Here is a 22,332-nt window from a genome sequence, read left to right on the forward strand (position 1 = left end):
ATGATGGGGCAGAACTAAAGGAATGAATTGTTCGAGTGGCATTTTGTATTTCAACAAAGTTTTTTGTTAAATTAGCATTGTTAACCTTATTTTTCGTTTGCTTGACATGGTGTCTTTGCTCCTGGACCAGAATAACGTTTACCAGAAATGAGATTTCCTAACCCTGTTACAGACTGTTACAGTTATTTTAGATGGAAAAGTATTGTCATTAGTAACTTTAGGGTTCGGAAGGGGCACATTTCTATTTTGTACGTATCAGATCCTGTGTATGTTTAGTTGGCGAAATAATCTCGACTAATTCCCGTCATTCAATCACGATAGAAGCTACAGCAGCTGTTGAAATAAATAACTAATTGACGCTGTTGGAATGTCAGAGATTGTCTGTTAATTGACAGTAGCGAAGAAGGTCCATTTCTCTTGGGATTAATCAAGCCAAGAGGGATCAATTTATTCATGGCGTCATACTTAGTCAGTTTCATTCGGTTCCATTCCGATATTGTTTAATTTGGTCAATCTGGGATGCAGAGAGTGGGAATCTCTGAAGGAGCATTTGCAGACGATAAAGTGATCATAGCAGATTGTGAAGAAAAATTACAAAAAAATGTGGATACATGAAATGAAGTATTGAAGGATTATGGAATGACGATGAATAAAAACAAAACACAGGTCAGGATAGGCAAAAATTGAAAAGAGATGCGAATAGAAATGGAAGGAATAAAAATAGAACAAGTAACATGGTACAAATATCTTGAAGTTATATCAGATGAGAAGGGAACACAAGATGCAGATATTAACAACAGAATCGAGAAAACTTCGAAACTTTATCACGCCATCTATTAAGAAAAGAGATAACACGCAAATCTGAACTGAAAGTATTCAAATCCATATACCGACCAGTGTTATCACATGGCTGTGAACCATGGATACTCAAAGATCAGATTGAAATGAAATACCTTAGACGAGTGAAAAGAATTACAAAAATCGATAGAATAAGAAATGTGGACATAAGAGAAGAACTAGAAGTATAGCCGATACTAGAATTTGTAGAGAAACGACAACTATATGCATGGAATGTAAGAGGCAAGACTAACTAGAAAAGCGAGATTCAACAGAATAAGAAAAATGGGGGACCAAGGAAAACATGGGATAAGACAATAGGGCAAATACTGGAAAAATCGAGGAGAAATATGGGCAGAAGTGAAGCAGAAAAGAATGGAAATTATTTTGTGAAAATAATAGTTGAGAAAAGTGTAGTTTGTGTTTGATTTAACTCATCCTACATGTATGGTAGAAGGGTGCTTGATTATATATAAATATATTTGAGAAATAGTCCATAGCTCAGAGTGTAGGAAATCAGAATCAGAATGAAAATAATGTCGTCTCCACGAAATTTATACATATACAGTGTCATCCCCAAAGTATGCACCATATGGGAAACTTATTTATTAAGGGTTTTTCGACAAAAGTTATTTGTGATAAAAGTTTGTGCATCCCCTGAAACTGAACATGCACCAACAAAATACAGTACAACACACGTAATATACGAGGAGCCTTGAAATATTTGATTTTGTGACAGGAGTAAAGTACTCTTATTTTGAAAAATCTCGGGAATTGTTATTTAGAAAAGTTGTTGAGCATTGAAGAATACATCCAGATTTGAAGTCATGGCTATCTAAGTGAAGTTTTATTTTTTCACCCATTTTTTTGAATGGGGACTACGAGAAACAAATTTTTCATAATATTACAACTTACACAACTGTCGTGTTAACCACGGTCAATTTTTTTTTAAAAGTATATTAATTTTCAAAGTTTTTGGTGCAAAGTTATTTTTATTATTTGTTATCACCGAAAATAACTCAAAATTATACAGTATTGTAACAAAAACTTAATATTCAATAATATCAAATCACAAAACATCAAAACTAATTGATTTTCAGAAGATTTTCTTGTCCAAAATAAGTGTTTTAAGTTGAATCTTCAGAAAATCAATGAGTTTTTTCCGAAGTGCCTATTTTATTTTGATGTTTTGAGCAGATCTATAACTTTCATTTTCGAAAGTATCATTAGGCAACTGTCTCTGTCTGTCTGTTCTGTGTGATTTCTGTCCACAATCTCTAAAATAATCCCGCTGCTTCATCCTTGGATACAATTCAGATGGAAACTGTTCTGCTTGTCATTTTATTGTATTGGTATTAATGAAAGCTCCCAAAACCCTCGTGCAAAGAGTCTCGGTAACGCCAATGTACCGTCCGAGCCAAAGAATGTACGAGGTCTGTCGAGCTAGCCATAACAAGTGATTTTAAATATGGTTTTTCGGTTGTGTCAACAATGCGTCTTTCACAATACCCAACCGACCGTTAACACAGGCACATTTCGTTCTCCAATTATGCCAAATATGAACGGCTTCGTCTAGTGTAGTTGACCAAATTTGAGGTCACGAACGGAAGTGATTATCTGGTCGAAACTCAGGGTCAAGGAGCGAACTCCATGGTAATGGTCGATTTTTTTGGGTAAATGCGGCAGTTTTATTTATCTGATCCAAGTGTGGCGAGACTTTTGGTGGCGTTCGCCCGTTCCATTATAGTTGATAAAGGTTTGTTTCGCCCCTAATGCGTTTGGTGTCAATATTGGTTAATAGATCCAGTCGAAGTATGCTTTTATTCTGGAGAACCGAATAAATACAAGGGGTGGTCTGAAAAGTTCCCGAACTCGACATGAAGATAGCAGCACTGGTAAATAAAAGCTAGTGAATTCCGTTGTTCATCTGTTGATAGTTACTCACAAAAGTTTCAGTCATTTTAGATGCCCAGTTGTTATGTAACAGTCGCAGAGAGCGGTAAAATCACCTAAAACCTGGCCATAAATGAAATTTGTCAACTTCAATTGTTACAGGTAATAATGGATATTAAAATAGGTAGATAAATGATCATCCTTTGTGTCCATCGTTACCTGTGTATGTTCATCTTTTGTGACATGAGAGCAGTTGAAACTTAGCGTTTGATCACACGCATCTGTTTGTTTTAAATAACCCCTTAAATCCAATTTGTTTGCTTATTTATCAATTTATAATTTGTGTTATATTCGTGAAAAAAATTGCTATAAATATTGTTGGTCAAGGTATGTACTACATTTTAAAATACATACGTTTCATTTAATAGGCTTCATTTTCGAATATAAAGTGTATTTTTCGTTATTCTGCAGCAATCGTGGATATTTCAAACATGTGCAACTAATTGCAGCAAAATAATACTTACGTTATATGACACTTCATTTCATAGAATTTTTCTGTTGAAATTTACGCAAAATTATAGTTTCAAGTGATATTTTATCAATTGTTACAGATTGTGGACCTTCTGTTATATCTATGACAAGAAAAAACTACACGAGCTTGATAGAGCAAGTCCACAGCGACTGCTTGACAGAAAGCTCCAGGATTTGGAAGAAAAATTGGTTGAAATAACTTAGTGCCCCCGGAAACAAGTGATGAAATTCAAAAATTCGTTTAGACTTTTCAAGTGGTACCTATATAAAAGTAAATGCCTTGCTTGTAATAATACAGAAAGTCGTTTCTTAGAAAAAGACCACGAATGGCTGAATGGTGAGGTTTTACTACATGGTGAAGTCTACAAGAGTCGCGTAACTGACAAAATGCAACGAAACAAATTCAAAAAGATTTTAAAGACAAGTTGGGATTACTCGTGGATAATCCTAAGGTTGAGTATGGCAAAACTAATGACGGTAACACTTCAGGAAGACATGGAATTGATAGAAAGATTCAAAACAAAGCACCTAAAGACTGACTTTGGAACAAAAGAGGTCAGATGTCAATCTCTATATATATATATATATATATATATATATATATATATATATATATATATATATATATATATATATATATATATATATATATATATATATATATATATATATATATATATATATATATATATATATATATATATATATATATATATATATATATATATATATATATATATATAAATAAGTTCCTCATTCAATTCCTTGACTGATAGTTTCACTGCCCAAATTCTCTGGTCACAAATTTCACAACCTTTTAATTTATTTGAGTAAACGTCGAGTCCGTAGCTATCATAGTAATGAAAGGAACAACAATTATTTTCACAGTAGAATTCATTTTGTTAACCATTTCATGTTAGTACAAAATTATCATCAAAGTTATACCTATCGTACAATATCGTACACAAACTAAAATCAGTCGCACTCAATTTGACGGCTTGGCCTGCATCCCAGTTATGATGACATGGAATTCCACGAGGCAAAAAATAGTGAAACAAATCCCTATAGTTTATGTGGGATCCCTTGAATATATACAGAATGAACTGACTTGTAAATAATCCATCTGTTTCGCTAATCAAAATACAGCCGCTCTTCCGAAAATAACAAAACAAAACCGACGACTTATTCGTGTACGTAAAAGTCTATATTTAACTCGGAATATCTGGAGCAGCAGCTCTATCGGCGGTCTTTTAATTTAGACAGGATGATTTCCGTTTGGAAGTGTTAGAAATATGATGATTTTTCAGTAGACATTGTTCGGACTGAGTTGTACAGTTTTGCATGACCTCGGCGGTAATGCTTTTCAAGTAGGGTTTGTAGCTGTATACCCTGATTATTCACCTCAACAAGAAGACTGAGATGGTCTTTTTCACCAGGAAAAGAAGCTTATCAGGCTTCAAAAGCAAACTAAACTTGTCTGAAGAGGTGAAATACCTTGATACCATCTTCGACAGGAAGCTAACATGGAACTCTCACCTACAGAGTAGAGCAAAAAAGCATACGTGGCGTATGAGCAATGTCGTAGGACAGTGGGACACGCATGGGGTATTTCACCCCGTGTGGTTACCTGGATCTGAATTGCAATAATAAGACCGATGTTATCGTACGGAGTCATTGCATGAGAACCGAAAGTTCTACAAGCAACAGCCATCCAAAAATTGTATGAAATACAGCGACTGGCTTGTTTAAACTACACAGAAGCCATGAGAACAACACCAACCGCGGCAGTGGAATTGATTACTGGTATGACCCCTCTGGACCTGTACGTTAAGGAGGTTGCGTTAATGGCCATGTTATGATTGTGCACGGCTGGTGTGAACCTCGAAGTAGAAATGGGTCAATTGAGGCTGAGCCTATGGAGAGAAGCGCTAACTGCGCAACCTCTGCTGCAGGCAACCAGTGATGCAATTGAACCCAGGCTTGTGTATAATAAACCCTACAGAATACAAGTAAAACAGAACACAGAGTCAGATGCTACAAATGCAATACGCATATATACAGACAGCTCAAAAACCAAAGAAGGCTCAGGATGTGGAGTGTACCCCAGATCACTAAGCCTAAGGAATAAGTGGGGAATGGGAAAAAATACCAGCTTGGTCCAAACAGAACTGGCTGGTATCCCAATCGCCACAAAAGAAATAACCAGGAAAGGAATTTCTGGCAAAAACATAACAATCTGCACTGATAGCAGGCAAGCCCAATTATTCTTGAACAAACATCATGTTACCTCAGAGCTAGTACTAGAGTGCCACCAAGATTTAGCCAAAGCCGTGGTAGATAATAACATTAGCCTGAGGTGGGTTGAAGGGTGTGACAGGTGTAAAGGTAATCGCATTGCCGACTATTTAGCCAAGGAAGTGGCTGGACTGAGAAGTTCAAGACCCAGTGGCACCTACGTCCTGATGACTTCGACAATTGCGGAACCAGCCAAACATCACATCCATGCTCAATCCCTAAAGAGATGGGATGAAATCAAAGGATGTAATCTTGCCAGGATCACCCTGGGTGAAGTATTAACGATGAGAGATACCACTCACTTCTCATTTGTATTGAAACCTTCATCAAACTTCTTTCAAGTTTCTAGAGAAACATTCCAGTTTTAATTCTGAAGAACTGGTATTGCTACCTACTTTGTGAGTGATAATGAGCAAACTATCACAATGGGAATGTAATCAAACAGAATAATTTGTACAGTAAAAGCCGGATTCGACAGTCATACTTGATGAAAATGATTGTATGGAACAATAGTTATGCAGCAATAAATATATGACATGAAGGTGAACGATGTGTGAAAAACCTTCCTGCTTCGCAGGATTCAAAGAAATGATTTTGAAGCAACATGCGCCGATAAAATCTTTCGCGTTTTACGGGGTGTTGAAAATGGACGTGACCATGCACTTATTGTTTGAAAATGATGTTGTCAATGCACTCACTTCCGTACCTGGAGATTTTTCGCAAATCACTTGTAATTCCTCAGTGATTAGTTTGATTTCGGTATAATTTTCAGAGAACTTAGCTTATTTTTCGAAGAAATTAACTTTGAGTTTAATCAATGTGTCAAAGTTGAGAAAAAATTATTCTGGTAATAATGTTAATTGTTCTAGTTCCTGCCATACCTCCGGTTGAAACAATAAAATAAACATAGTTGATCGCGATCTCGATATAATTTGACATTATCGATGAGAAAATCATTATTGGTCTACCATTTCTGTAGGAGATGTAGGATTTCGAGAAAAGTGTAATTCAATAATGTAATTTTTCACATTTACCACTCAAGCAGCCATATCACTTTTCGTTAATTTGATGCTCAAGCTTCATTATTCATAAAACTCTTCTGTAATTTTTTGTATGCCAGATATATATTAGACTAGCGTTTCTTAAATATTAATTGTTGCAGGAACATGTCTTTCCTCTTAAGTTTCTCTTTATCATGGTAATATGCAAGTCTGAAGATCTTTCACTGTTCTAAAAGATATTGACTTGTTGTTTCATTGATAAAATTTTTCTGATTATTGAATAAAGTTAAACATATTTTGGAACAGCTCAACTTTTCTTCTTGGGTCAAGTTATAACCTCCTCACAATTTTATTTTCTACGGTTCCTTCACCATTCTTAAAAAATGTTGTGCCAGTTTATCGTTATATTCACTGAAGAATGATGTGTTCAAACCGATTCACCATTCCATAATATCTCAGTTTGTAATCTCTTACAGCTTGGCAAATCTAGCTGTGCTGGTGAATAATGGATGAGCAGTAGATCAGTCGGCGAAGTGGATCGAGAGCTCAACATCGAGGAACTCGTGTAGTGTTTATTCTAAACTATGCTGGTTCAGGATTTTTCAGTCGAAGAATCCATGCAAATAAATTTGCGAATCATGTAGATTTCTGTATATTTTCACAATCAGTTGGTTTGACATTTTACTTGTGAAATGTTTATTTCGTGGAAAAAATTAAACTTGTACGTTTTTTTGGAGGATTTGGTTTGATGTTTGAGGTTATTTGACAAGATTCACGTTATGATATTCCGAAATCTGTGAATATGTGAGTGTCTTTTCCTAAAATGAGATTACACGGATTTTTGTTCTTCGCCAAGTTAGGTGTATTTACTTTCATGATACACACTTTGACGAATTTTTTTGTTGTGGTAGAAAAATTTTCGTTTATCATTTCACTGTTGAAATAGCCTCTTAGAAAGAAATATGATACTGCTGTTGAACGGTTTTTTAAGAGAACTATGAATATCATCCTGAAGCCGTTTGTATTATTGTATTCCTTTATTACTTATAATATGAAATTTGTTCAACCCCCTAAGAATGAGGTACTATTCACGGTGTGTGATTTTCATTACAGTTCTATTTTGAAGCTAATCTGTTATTTAGTATCAAAAAGTACACTGTTAATGGGCAATCTGGTCTATGTTGACACAGATTACCGGCCTTTTGTATATTCGTTAGTTTGTATTGATTCTCATTTTACATTTCTGGAAACCATAATACCGTCATAATGATTATGATAATGGTCATTAGAAAAGCAATAGCCTCGACACGACTATTCCATCGATAAGGGTCGGTCAAAAAATATGTCGAAGAGAAATTTGTCTCGGTCTTCAGCATAATCAACCTCTGGTGCTTGATTCCCCCTGTATGCCGTACATAAGAGCAATACACATGACAGGATGTCTCCCAAAAATTGAATTTATACTGTTTTTTTCAATGACAGCTTGCTGTATTTTGTGTGTCTGACATATTCTCGGTCAATATTTCATTATTGTAATATCCTTCAGATGAATATATAGAAATGACGACTAACAAAGGACTATTTGACAGTTATTTACGGGGTTGTGACTATCTTTTCGAAATTTCTACATTAATCATGTTACCGTTATAAAATGATTTCGCCATTTCCTGCTGAGGTCCTAATTTTCATAATAAATATTTTGAGATATTCATTTATCGTCGGAAAATATGCAGATATGTTTCATTTCAAAAGATGATATACACATTATCGGCGTTTAACATTATAAATCACCTTAATAAAATATCTTTGTAAGATAGGTTTTCGTCTCTTTTTTATTAACATTTCAATATGTTCATTTGTCACTTCATTGTTGGAGTATCCAATTGAATAGACATGTGGAACCATCCCAAAAAGAATTTTCTGTCATTAGTTCGCTATAATTTTTTGTATTCACAATGTAAAACTCTTTCACCATTCTTTCCTGAGGTCACTATAATCATTTCTATGGCCACATTATGTAATTTCCTTCATCTTTGATGAAAATTCGGTTTGTCATTTTATTTTTGAGTTGTCTTTGAAAAATTTGAATGATAGAGAAGTAGAAATGCAAAACCTTCCTTTCCCAAGAATAAAACATGGATATACTGGTTATTAGATTATTTAAATGTCGGTATTTCTCTCGTCGAAATACTCTTTTGCAATTCTACCACTGCCGTTTTTGTTGAAAAATCGCTGTTCTTCAAATCTGTTAATGTCGGGGCTGATACTTCTGCTGAGATAGTTCAAGGGAAGTTTTTCCACCAATCTGGAGTTATTCACGTTCTGAGATATATTCTACCATTCTTTAACGTTCTATAACATTCTATACCATTCTATAACTATTACCAAGTAGGGGTAATACTGACGGAATATTTGGTATTTGTTGACACAAATTACTGACCGATTGTTGGTGGGTATTGACTATAATTTTACATTTCCGAGAACCCCTATTATCTTAATGTCCATAACAAAAGCTTCGCCACGCTAACTCCATTGAGAGGGGCGGGCCAGAATGTCAAAAAATCGGTTGATAACGAATTCGTTCCGTCAAAATCAACCCCTCTTACCGAATTCTCCCTGCATGGCACACACGTGGGCAGGACACATGTCTGGGTGTCCTCCAGCGTGCATGTAGTAATGATTCTCCGGGTAATAATCACCATATGGGGAATGTACGGGACTGCAGTACATGTCTGCATTCTGTTGGGGTTCGACGCCTTGGCTGGCCACCATAACAACACCTCGTGGTCGCAAAACTCCACGTCTTTCGCGGTAATAGCCACGTCGAGACACTTTTTTGATTTTTGGAACGCACTGTAAACACTCCCGATCCGACGACACAACGGGACAGACACTCGCGGCGGCAACGTGGGGCAGGCAGGGCACTCCTCGATGTGAAAGGAATTATTCTGCTTTGTCGGCTCGGTCTGGTTCTGGTTCGAAGATGGTGGAAGAGAGAGAGAGAGAGTGGCAAGGACGCACTCGCGTTATGGCGATCGCTGCTATGACTGAACCGAACGGCAATTAGAGTCTTGTCGTCGTCGGGAGTTTTCTCTACGAGGAGCGCGGAGGAGAGCGATTGCGGCGTTGCCGCGCTGGCGTATTTGGCGGATATTTAGGGAAACGGCGGGCAGGTGAAAGAACCTTCTTGGGGCTTACAATCGAGACGATAAAAGGTCTCAAGGGTATTTTGTTTGCTGATCGATGGATCGGTGGTGTCTCTTGTTAAGCGGTTTCTATCTTTGAATTTGAATAAAATAAAGTGTTTGTCAGATAACATCGAAATTGAAAGATGCCATTACGTGTGGAATAAAACATTATTCAAATGTCGCTGGGTCCAACGTCCACTTTTCCATAAATCTGGCGCACAAATCATACTGAATTTGACCGACGGCATGGGTTATGTTGGCTTTGAGGACCGCTGTAGTTTGTGACTTATTCGGATACACCTGCGACTCAAGAAAACGAGACAGAAAAAGTCTAAAAGGGTCTAATCGTACGATCTTGGTGGTTAGCTAACAACACCTATACGTGAGATGACCATGCCCTTGAATCGCTCCAAAGTGGCATAAGCTGTGTGGCATGTAGCGCCATCCTGTTGAAACCACATGTCGTTTGTGTCCAAATCATCGAATTCAGGCCAAGTCACGACGCAAAATTCGCCAAGTTGCCATTTACGAAAGGCCAAGTTTTCGTGAGCGATGCAAAATCTACTGCGGCGATGTTTCGTCTTTTTCGGGTTGAAACAATTAATTCAACATGTGAATCAGTAAAAAAGTGCAGTAACATGAGTGTGACAGTTTTTTTTCACAAAAGTCGTATCTATACACAACTGTCATTTTTCAGTGATTAAATGACGATTTGATATGAAAATGATTTCACTCCAAATAGAGACTCACTTTGAAGTAGAAAGGACTTTGGCTAGAAGACAGCAGGAGCCTCGCAAGGAAGAGAAGCCGTCACCACCAGTGCTTGCACTTCCCTACATCAGAGGATTATCGGAGAGGATAAGAAGAATTGGTTCCAAGTACAACATCAGAATCTGCTTCACATCCGGTTACACTATCCGTGCCTCACGAAAACCAGGCCACCAAACGCGGACTGCGATTCCAAGAATTGCATTTACCGGATACCCTGTGAGTGCGGAAAATCCTATATTGGTGAAACTAAGAGGCCATTGAATGTTCGCATTGCCGAGCACAAGAAACACACACAGCGAGCGGAAACCAGCAAATTAGGAATAGCAGACCATGTTTGGACCCATCAACACAACATCGAGTGGTCCCAAGCTGAGATCTTGCACAGAGATGGAACATTGGCTTAGGAGAAAATTCAAGGAAGCCGCATACATGTTGTCCAACAACGTATTTAGCCAAGCCAGCGTAGAAATACGCAACATATGGAAACTCATCATCCAGCGAAAAATGGCCAATCCCCGCCAAAACGGTCATCTCCCACGGAACCAGTGAAGCGGAAAATGGAAAGCGGGGATGAGTGAAAGTACTCGAACGACCTATAAATAGTCATCTCTCGGAGGAATCGGAGTCCAGTCATCACCCGAAGACGATTGTAGATACTAACAATCGAAACGTCGTGAACAAACGTGACTTGGAATCTCTCCACTTTTTATTTTTATTTTCTTTTTCATTTCTTTATTTTTATTCATTCAATTGTTCTATTTTTACTTGTATTTTACTTCACTATTATTTCATTTCAGATTTATTTTGTTTAATATAATTGTTATTTTCAGCTATTCATTTTCAATTCTTCTTTTTTAGTTGTTTCAGGGTTTCCAAATCATTTTATATAGTAGACAATGGAAGTCTACTATATAAATTGGAACTAGTGAAATTCATCATGAAACATTGTCAATCACCTTCAAACAAATGTATAAGAGTATGTTGCTGGGATTCGCAATGGCAGTTTTTTCACTCATACAATCAGAAGACATGACGTAAATGTCCCTCAAAACATTGTACAGAAGAAAATCGCATTGCAAAAAGGCACAATACATCATGATAAATGAATGAAAATTCAAGGAAATCTATTTATAGACAAATTTAATGCGATAATTATTTATGAAAAACATTATGTAGTATATCATTCACATTTTTCCTATCCTTATGCTAATATACACATAAATTTCATTGTTTGTTGAGATAGTTGGTATTAGATAATTGGATAGGATTATGCCGTGTGTGCCTACTTAAGAAATGAAATGTTTACAGAAAAATCGATAAACTATCATTGCAAATACGAGAGTGGTCCGATGAATATCTAGCTTACGAAAGAAAAACGAGAATTTTGAAAATATGGCAATTTGTTTCTCAATATAGTCTCCTTTCAACTCAATACTCTCGACCCAGCGATGCTCCAACTTCTTCAACCTGACGATAACCACCTCATTTTACTTATGATGCACTGTTTGGAACCTTTGGTATAGTAATGAATATTACTGGAGTTTTTTCCCAACACCAAATCGTTATTTTTAACACCTCGACACTAGTTTCGATCACCAAGTGATCATCTTCAAAGAGGAAAATCAAACTGATTAATCTTCCTCTTTGAAGATGATCATTTGGTGATCGAAACACGTGTCGAGGTATTTAAAATAACGATTTGGTGTTGGGAAAAAACTCCAGTAATATTCACCCCATTTTATTCAAATTTCTGCCTGGAAAAAAGAATCACATAGGGCCAAATCTGGAGAATACGGTGGATGGGACAACTGTTTGAAACCTAATTCGCCCAATTTGTCCGTGGCGACGGCGGAGGTGTGAGCCGGTGCGTTTCCTTGGAGGAAAAGCACTTTTTTCTTGGCCAAAAAGGACCGTTTTTTCTGCTATTATTCTAACGTATTTTGCTTCATATATTTTTGTTGTTGTGTTGAACACCTCTCTCTGAAGTCAAACTGTCTTTGTTAAATGATGATGTTTTTATCAGCAAGGATGATTGTTTTGATATCAATATTGTTTTCGAGCAGGATCACTTAGTGAATGATCAACATGCGAAATTTCTTTTGAAGTTTTTGCTTTTTAATCGTATACATTATGGATGTTTTGAAATTTCAGACTTTTATGATTGACTTAACTTATAATTCATTATTGAATGAGACAGGGGAATGACACTCAACTTCAATGTTCTTTATTATCAGGTCTTCAACTGAAATCAAAAACTTACGGAACGGAATATCTTCGTGTCCAATTTCGGAGATAACATTAACAATATTTGCGAAGATAGCCTATTACTTTTCAAAAACTTTATACTTCATTAGATATGCACATCCGGAAAAATTCCATTTGATCATCAAATTCCAACTATCTCGACAAACAATGCAATTTATGTGTACATTAGCATAAAGATAGGAAAATATTAATGTTTTTCATAAATGATCATCTTATCAAATCTATGAATACTCCGCAAATTATGCACTTTTTCAGTAAGAACATTTATGTTTACTTGGATTTTGTCGTATTGTGATCCAATGTTGTAATATATATTTTGAACTTAACCATCATTATTATCATTAATTTCATGCAACTTCAATGAATGTAGTTGTTATGAAGCTAGTCAATTCCAATATTCCTCACTCGATACATTTGAAAAATAAAGAATTGGCAACTGTGTATCTTAACAACTTATCTCACAACTTAATCCTCAACAACTTAATTCTCAAAATCCAGACTACATCCTAGGTTGGGAAAAACTCATTTTTTTCCGTTAACAACCCTCAGAAGTCTAACCTTGTGCAAGATAAGGATTAACGAGGTCTTGCCTTATAACGTGCGACTCCTAGTATTTAGAAAGACATTTATTTGTCATTTTTCACATTTGTGTAAAATTTTCAGGAGTTTTCTTCCGAATAAAGTATATTTTCATTTGGAATGTATGGATCACTTTCAAGTTTTAGTTCGGTTCAGTTCAATTAATGTATTTCGAATGATAATTGATACACCGATTGGAACTTCTGAGAATTAGTTCAATGAATTTCAGATGAAACTGATGCGTAGTGTTTACACTTCCCTAATCATAGTTTAGATTATTTATGTTGCGATGTGGCAACGCTGCGAGTTAACTCTTCAGTTAAATTTAGACGGCACATCACTATTTACAGTTCGCACAAGTGATGTTCCTTCGAACGCGGTTATTTTACAATTTCACATTCTTTCCATATCGATATTGGCGAACGGCGGGCGCTATTATAGTCCGATCAATGAAGGCAAAATAGGGAGATACTGTGTAATTTTGCCAAACAGCAAAGATTTGCACACAAATTCTGATTTAACATCTATGCAACCCATAGTTCAAAGTTTGCAATACACTGGGGTAGTTTTTTCAAATAAGGGTAGATGTCCTTCTTGGGGGTGAACATTGTTCGGTTAAAAATAAGTCCGGGAATAGAAATTATGACTAATTTTGATCAACTTTCCTATTAGGTTTCCTCTGAAAATTAATACTTTTCAACTTATTCGCGAGTGAAAGTGTTAGTTTTCCGTCCCCTACACTACACTAAATCAAAAACTGTATCGAAAAAAGCATTCTGAATAAAAATGTAGCCCATAGAAAGAAGAATAGAAAAGTGGATTCATGGTGTTTGTCGACCTTTGGGTATACAAATACTACTACAAGTGCCAGCACTGAAGACTGCAATGTCGCAAATAAACACTGTTTCTATTCCAAACCCAGTCCCAAAATGAGTTATTCGATTATATTTATTAACGGTGGGTTGATTTCAAAATCATTAATAATTAACTGTCAAATTTATGACATTTTGTAAAAACCGGAGATCAAACAGGGTTATGGGATCACTCTTTGAGAGTTTTTACTTATTCAATTCCGAAAATATGTTGCACCAATCATATTTCACGAAAAAATGAAAATAATTTATATATAATGCGGTTGATAATGCAAATCACATTCCAATTGAAAATTTGTGTTTGCTATCAAGGTCTCAAATAGACTAAATACATGAAGAATGAATCTATATAATATTGTTGTTGATAAAATTATTCACATTCACCCGACAAAAACAGAACAATTATGTTCTGTATGGAAAACAAGCGGCTTGAAAGATGCATCCTTAAGACATTCTCACAAGAAGATTCACTGTTGACGAATAATGTGGCAACACATCATGAATACATCGTTTTATGAGTATACAATTTGTCACACGCCAAACATTTATCGATACTGTTGATGAATAAATCGTTTAATGAGGATACAATTTGCCAAGCGACAAACATTTATCGATATCATAGTCTTTCGCATAAGCAGTTACATGAAAACTGTAATAAAAAAACCTGGTTGGATACAATGAAAACTAAACATACGGTTTGTCATTTCTTCTATTGCTAATTTCCATTTTAGGTCTGACAAATGTTAAACATTTGGCAGCTGTCAAATACGTAGATTTTCCAATACTATCACCATATTTTTTGTAACTTCATCCTTCACACATCCAACACATCATCCTCCAATTTCACCACACAATTTTTCACTTTGCTCCATGCCAATATTTGGAAGATTGAGTAATGTCAGATGATGACAATTCTTTGTAATGATTACGGTGGTTATGTATAAAGCGCGGATTCTCTAAAATGTATATATACATTTATAATTACATATATATGTATATATATATATATATATATATATATATATATATATATATATATATATATATATATATATATATATATACATATATATATATATATATATATATATATATATATATATACATATATACATATATACATATATACATATATTTGAAATAATCCTTGACCACACTTAGCTCCTAGTTTTATAAAGGGACTACCTAATGGTCTTCTTTGTACAATCTGTACGATTTTAATTGAACATTCATTGCAAGCAACCCAAAAAGAAATTGCATGACACATGTAAGATCAATTAAGGCATAATAGACACATATTGCGGCTTCAAAGCCCACTTCCTCAGTTATGAACCTAACGTTTTAACACCAGAAGATAATTATTTGCACAGTTTTGGATTGGGAAGTCGGTCTATAAGCTATTTAAATACAAGAAAAACTGAAAAACTGTTACATCAAATCAGGGTTTGAGTCAGAATGATAACAGGCCAACACACTGAACACTGTTCATTTAGAGGACACCTGAACAAAATAGGGTTATACACTGGAGACCTTAGCTACGGGAAATGCAATTAAAGGGCATAGACATGCCAATGTGATATACTGGATCATAGGAGGTTTGCAATCTATGAACAATCCTAATTAGATCCAAGTAAAACGTGTTACCTCAGGGCTAGCACTAAAGTGCCACCAAGATTTAGGCAAAGCCTCGGTAGATAATAACATTATCTTGAGGTGGGTTGAAAGGCACGACAGGAGTAAAGGTAACCGCATTGCCGACCCTTTAGCTGAGAAAGCGGCTGGACTGAGAATTGTAGGACCCAGTGACACCTACGGCCTGATGACATCGACAATTGCGAAACTAGCAGAATGTTATACCCATGCCCAATCTCTAAAGAGATGGAATGGAATCAAAGGATGCAATCTTGTCAGGATCACCCAGGCCGACTCTGGGAAGCTGGCGCCGAAGAAATATCTGGAGATGATCAGGAAAATCTACGCTGAACAGTAGGATTTCTGACTAGCTACTGTCAACTAAGAAAACATCTCCTTAATATGAAGTTAGTGGATATATCTCTATGCAGGAAGTGAGAACAGGAATATGAGAATATCAGGCATGTTCTATGCGAGTGCCCCAAGTTATCGTCAATAAGAGAGTGTATGTTTGGCGAGTCGTGGCCTAATCTGCCGATATAAAGAAAATGTCTCCCAATGACCTGTCCACCTTCCTAGGAAGGACATGATGGCCAATAACATAGAAGAAAAACTCCTCGGGAGAATGTACAATGTACATGTGGTCTAAGTGCTGTGGGCTTACACTCACCCTCCCTACTCTACAGATACAGATACAGACAGGTCCAAGTACATCCAGCAAGAGAACAATTCAAACTAGTAGACGGAACAGGATTGCTGTAATGTTGGAACATGATGTGCACATGATGATGCAGTGCTTTTCGAACACTTGGGAAAATTGGGCAAGCCAGACAGCATTCAAGTAGTAGGAAACAACCCTTTGTATGAAATCTAACAGATGATGAGCCCCAAAACGGAACATTGAGGTACTTAATTATCATTCGATACCTGACAAATGCACGCTGTCATATGTATCTCATGCTATTGTTTATCGACAGGTTTTTTCAGATTCGCACGGCAGGTCTGTTTTCTTTTCGTCGTATGGCCTACTAATCACCGAGCATTACCCAACGAACTTACATAACGCCTTATATTTTCCTGCGAACCGATGAACCGAACAATGACGTTCTGAATTTTTAATAACGCAAATAATTCTTTCAACACTTTCTTGCGAACACATCGCTGAGTTCATTCATCCGCAGATGTGATAGTTCCAAGTCCTGGTTTCTACGACGTTACATAAGGAGGTTATTGATATAGGAGATGAGTAAGTAGTCTCGTTTCGACCCACACGATCGTTTTTCTAAATTCCCGATGTCCGGCAATGAATCAGTGTGAATTATTTCGTTTTTATAATCGTCAGGATTAATAATCGCTGAAAAAGCGTTACGAGGGAGTTTGCATTTGTTTGCGCCAGTGGAGAGAAATTGCAATTTACTGTTTTCAAATATATTTTTCACAATCAAAAAACCAATATTCCAAAGCTGTCAGATATACGTCATTTCAGCAAAGCTCATCTCTATATCTGTATTTGTAGAGTAGGGAGGGTGAGTGTAGACCCACAGCACTTAGGCCACATGTGACCCATTGTACATCCTCCCGAGGAGTTGTCCTCCTAGGTCACCGTCCATCCTGTCCTTTCCAGGAAGGTGGACAGGTCGCTAGGAGACATCTCTTTTATATTGGTAGGTGTAGGCCAAGACTCGTCAAACACACACTCTCTTTGACAACCTTGAGGTGTCTCACGGTGGCCTCCGCGAAGGTTTCGGAGTGCGCGGCTTCTTCAACCTTCTTGGGGTTCCCTCCGTGGAGGTGCACAAGTGAGGGAGCTTTACTGCAGGAGCAGCCGGTTCCTTGCCTTCATTTAAGGTAAAGCTCTTGGCGCCCACCGCAGGAATTGCCCTTACTGTTGGAGGTGGAGTGGGGAAGAGGAGGGCGCACTTATAGTTGCTACCACTCCTACCTCTTCCGCTCTCTTTCTCTTTTTGGCATCGGAGCCGCGAATGCGCCTACGCCTTGGACTTTGTATTACATCACGAGGTAGGTGATCTGCTATGTCCACCCTCATTCCAAGCGGTAGATTGGGGTGGACATTTCTGTTCATCCCCAGACACCGCCTCAAATTGAGATGAGGTTTTTGTTTTTGTTGTTTCTGTTTTCGTGTTTGTTTCATTCATGTGTGTTCCCACGAGTAGCAGAGCTCCACATCATCAGAGGTAGGCTGATTACAATGAGGTTTTGCCCAGTTCGTGACCGTATATCACCCTGCGGCCATTCAGCTGTCGAGGCGATTCCTTACACCTTAGCTTGGGTAGGCTGGTCCACGGTGACATGTTGTTCAAACGACCTACTCATTTCTGCCACTGACCAGGAGTCCGTAAGGCCACATTGGCTTCCCGGACAGGGCCCCCAGTCCCCTGGCCGTTCCCCTAACCACCACTTGGGGACGCGCCCGATTAGTAGCCAAACCCACGGGTAGCAAAGCTCATAAATTTAAAAAAATTGAATTCAGAATATACACTTGTTGAAGCAAAAGTGGCTTACATTTAAAGGAAACGGGGAATCTATCGTTACGCTCATGGTGAAACGTGACGTCACAAAAAAGCAAAAACACTCGCGATCGCGAACACACGAGAATGTTTAACTGTGGTATACGAGAGTGGTCTAGAAATTTTTGACCTAAAAAAAATACAAGACACATTTTTTTTTTATTTTCAACATAGTCTCCCTCCAACTCTACACACTTCTTCCAGCGATGATCACATCTCTGTAACCAGTACTCGGCGTGGTTTGTGGATTTTTATGCTTGTCGTTTCGTCTACTACTGCGGTAGAAATTATCATGTTCTTTAGATAGTGGAAATCTATTTTATTGCCAAATATAAATCATATATGGTAGGTACTTACCAAGATTTTCTTATTCACAGAACATGTTCGAAATGGAAAAGTACATACCTGAAACAATAAATGATACATTTGTGAATCTTGCAAATGGCAATAGGCTGATCGTTTTATAAAAATAACATTTTTTGAAATATTTTCTTTCAGATTGATTCACTTTTGCATGTATCAACAGGGATTAGGCTGCTTACATTCAGATAACTGAAAGAGATATTTTGAGTCAACCAAACAAATTTTGGAGTTTCTTCCAACTCAATAAAAACACCTCCAGGATTTCTGACACCATGATATTTCTTCGCTTAACAGTAGGATTTCTGACGCCATTGTCAACTGAGGAAATGCCTCCACAACTAAGGAAACGCCTCCATAATATGGGGCTGGTCGACACACCTCTATGCAGGATGTGTGAACAGGAAGATAAAACTCTCAGGCATGTCCTATGCGAATATCCGAATCTTGGCCTCCACCTGCTGATATGAAGGAGATGTCTCCCAGAGGCCTGTCCGCCTTCCTGGAAAAGACAGGATGGACGATGACCTGGGAGGACAACTCTTCGGGAGCTACTCTACAGATACAGATATTATATGATTTATCAATCATTCAGAAATAGCACCACAACAAATCAGCACGGCTGATATATTTGACGTTCTGGCCACATTTATCACAACATTCAAAAAGCATTCGATAGTATTTAACATTATTCTTTTCTAGATAAACTCAGAGCACTTGGTTATTCTGGGTCTCAGACCTGAGTTTATAGATCTTGATTGATTTACATTCCATAATTATATATGAATCTGAAGTGTCCCGCACTGGTTCAGCTTGAGTCTGCTCTTGTTCCTCATTTTCATTGATGACCTCTCATTTCAACTTTCACCCAAGCATCGTCTATTTGCTGATGATTTGGAAATATATAGCTCTGTAACATGTATTTTTTGCACCACTGCACCACCAAGGTTAATATGGTCACCAAGGTGACCGAAAGTTTTTATATTCAGCTGAAAAATTTGTTGAATTTTGAAGATTTGGGGGTCATATATGATAACAATTCAACTTTCAGTGAGAGCAATTGGGAAAATTGCTTATTTTTGGATTCATTTTTGAATATAAATAACGAAGCCCTCAAGCGCAGGTATGAATGGTGAGGTCCTGGATAACAGAATGCAAACAGTTCATGGACAACAGTGTAGGAATCCTGTGAAAGATATCTGATTCAATTCCATGATGAATGTTTAGAATACAAATGGAATTGAAAAATATTTTTCATATAATTCAGCGTTCATATGAAAGTATTTATTTTGAAAGTATTTTTCTTTCGTGTAATTCAATGTTTTTATGAAAATAGCTGTTTTGGAAAGGCTTTTTCTTCCAGTTTGTGTCTGGAAGTAACTTCTTTGCATAGTCTACACCTCTTTGTATTGAGTTAATTTTTGAAATTGATTGCTTTGGAACGTTTGGTATTAAGATTTTTCTTTCCAAATTACAAATAGCAAATGAAAGATTTGTACTAAGTAATCCAAGGAATACGATGGCTGGAATGATTTTCACAAAACATACATCCATGAGTCTGCAGTGTTTTTCGGAAATCTTGAAGTAACCATAAAATTATCCTTAACTGGAACAAGGTAAATGAAGGATTTTTTGCTTTCTCTTCCACTACCGATATCAAATCGAAGCTTTCACTTCTCATATTTTACTTCGAGTTTGTATCATCACTCTGTACTGTACATTACTCAATTTTTCAATATAAGCTCTTTATACGCGTTCCGCTAATAGCCGATACGTCCGCTAATTGCCTGTGTGATTATTTCAAGAAATCTTCGTCTTTTAAAATCTAAGCCATGAATGTTTCGTCACGATTTTTTTGTAAATCCTGAAGCTTCATTATCCAGTCACGCGTTTTGTAACTGCATACATTCAGGTAGAATCCGTAATCGTTATCTGAATGACTGCAGAAGGACGTTCTTATACGAGGCGGATTGCAGAAGCAATTATGGGTAATATTCAGGTGGGTAAATGTGGGTAGCAAGAACACTGTTGAGGAGACAGAATACGGGATCCTGTTGACATAGTTTTTCACTTCTCTCTACCCATTTGTAACTAAATAATATCAATTGAAATAATTGGCGTACCTCAGTGCTCTATATTAGGTCCCTAACTATTCAGCATCTATACATTCCACTCAATAATCAGCTCACGGCATTCTAATATACACTTCTATGCGGACGACGCGAAAATTCATTAGTTTTCTTCCTCATGTTTCAGAGATGCTTGTCTCCTGGTAAATAGTGAATTCGATTTATTTGTGAGAGCTACAACTGATCATTGTCTCATTATCAATTCTACCAAATCCAATATAATGACACTTTGTCCCAAATAAGTATACTAGAGAGTGTGTGAATAGAGATGTAAATATTGAAGTGTTGGACATCAACCTGGCTATAGTTGGTGTAGCTGAATATAAAGGTGTATTGACCGTGGTTTGCGTTTCGAGAATCATGTCAAGAGATTGATTCAATGAGGCTATGTTTCAATGGAACTTATATATAGCAACAGAAAATAATTACTATGTGCAACATTGGAGATACCTTTCAGAGTCCTCGTCTGACTAATATAATACATGCGCTGTGCTGGCTGACTCAACATAGCGACTAGAACTAACCTACATGCCTTGATTCAACACATACTTTTTCAGGCGAGCATTCAGGTATAAAATTTGTAAGTTACCCGATTCTATTTCTAATTACTTTAAGTTCTTAAGAATATTAAAATTCAGAGTATCACTGAGAAATTTCTTATTTTCAATTGTCAATAGGTACTTCAGAAATGAGATTTTTGCTCAAACTGACTGTCTTTGAATATGTCATTGTGTGAAAGCTATTTTCCGGGTTTTTTAGCCGTGGTCCTAGTGTTGGGTTCTTTTGAGAAAAGAGCCACTGAATCAATTTGCGATAGAAAAATATTGCGAATAAGTAGGGCCGAAAGTATTTACAGCTCCAGACGATGGCAAGAAGTTCTTTTTCGATTGTCGAATAATTGATCTCTGCTAGGTTTAGTGTCTGGAAGGCGTAACATATTGGGTGGCCATTTTGAGATAATACGGCGCCTATTGCGATATTTGAGGCGTCTGTGGTCAATTCGAATGGTTTTTCAAAGTCAGGATATGCTGAAACAGGTTTCGTGAGTCTGGTAAAGTTCATAATGAATTTCCGATAATAACCCAATAATCTCAAAAATGATTTTATATCCTTTTGCGTCTTCGGAATTGGGAAATTTTTGATAGCCGTGATTTTTAGGGAATTAGGTTTGATACCTTCAAGTGTGATCACATGTCCTAAAAATTCGACTTCCTTTCGAAAGAATTCTGATTTATCTAATTGAATCTTCAATCGAGCTTCGCGCAATTTGAAAAAAAAAAACAATTTGAGGTTTTGAGTGTGCTCCTGAAGTCCGGTGCTGAATATGATAATGTCATCCATGTAGATCATGCAAATTTTATTTTGCAAGTCTTTGAGAACCTCATCCATTACTCTTGGAAAGCTTGATGGTGCATTTTTGAGACCAAACGGCATCCTCAGGTATTAATAGT

The 22,332-nt window shown here is 36.9% G+C and overlaps 1 protein-coding gene across 2 annotated transcripts in view; it reads right to left on the minus strand.

Annotated features, from left to right (window-relative positions):
• Window positions 1-22,332, minus strand: part of mtgo (miles to go) — a 180,591-nt gene that overhangs the window by 97,377 nt on the left and 60,882 nt on the right. The window contains exon 1 of one of the 2 annotated variants that reach the window (XM_074169273.1): window positions 9,164-9,613. The exons of the other annotated variant lie outside the window; for it this stretch is intronic. Coding sequence (XP_074025374.1) covers window positions 9,164-9,329 — 166 coding nt within the window. The 5' untranslated portion in view covers window positions 9,330-9,613. Of the gene's footprint in view, window positions 1-9,163; window positions 9,614-22,332 lie in introns of those variants that run through there. 2 annotated transcript variants of the gene reach the window in all.

Source organism: Leptinotarsa decemlineata, unplaced genomic scaffold, assembly GCF_025532065.1.
Source record: "Leptinotarsa decemlineata unplaced genomic scaffold, Ldec_3_MD MMD2_P_RNA_scaffold_5, whole genome shotgun sequence".
In the NCBI taxonomy this organism is placed as follows: domain Eukaryota; kingdom Metazoa; phylum Arthropoda; class Insecta; order Coleoptera; family Chrysomelidae; genus Leptinotarsa; species Leptinotarsa decemlineata.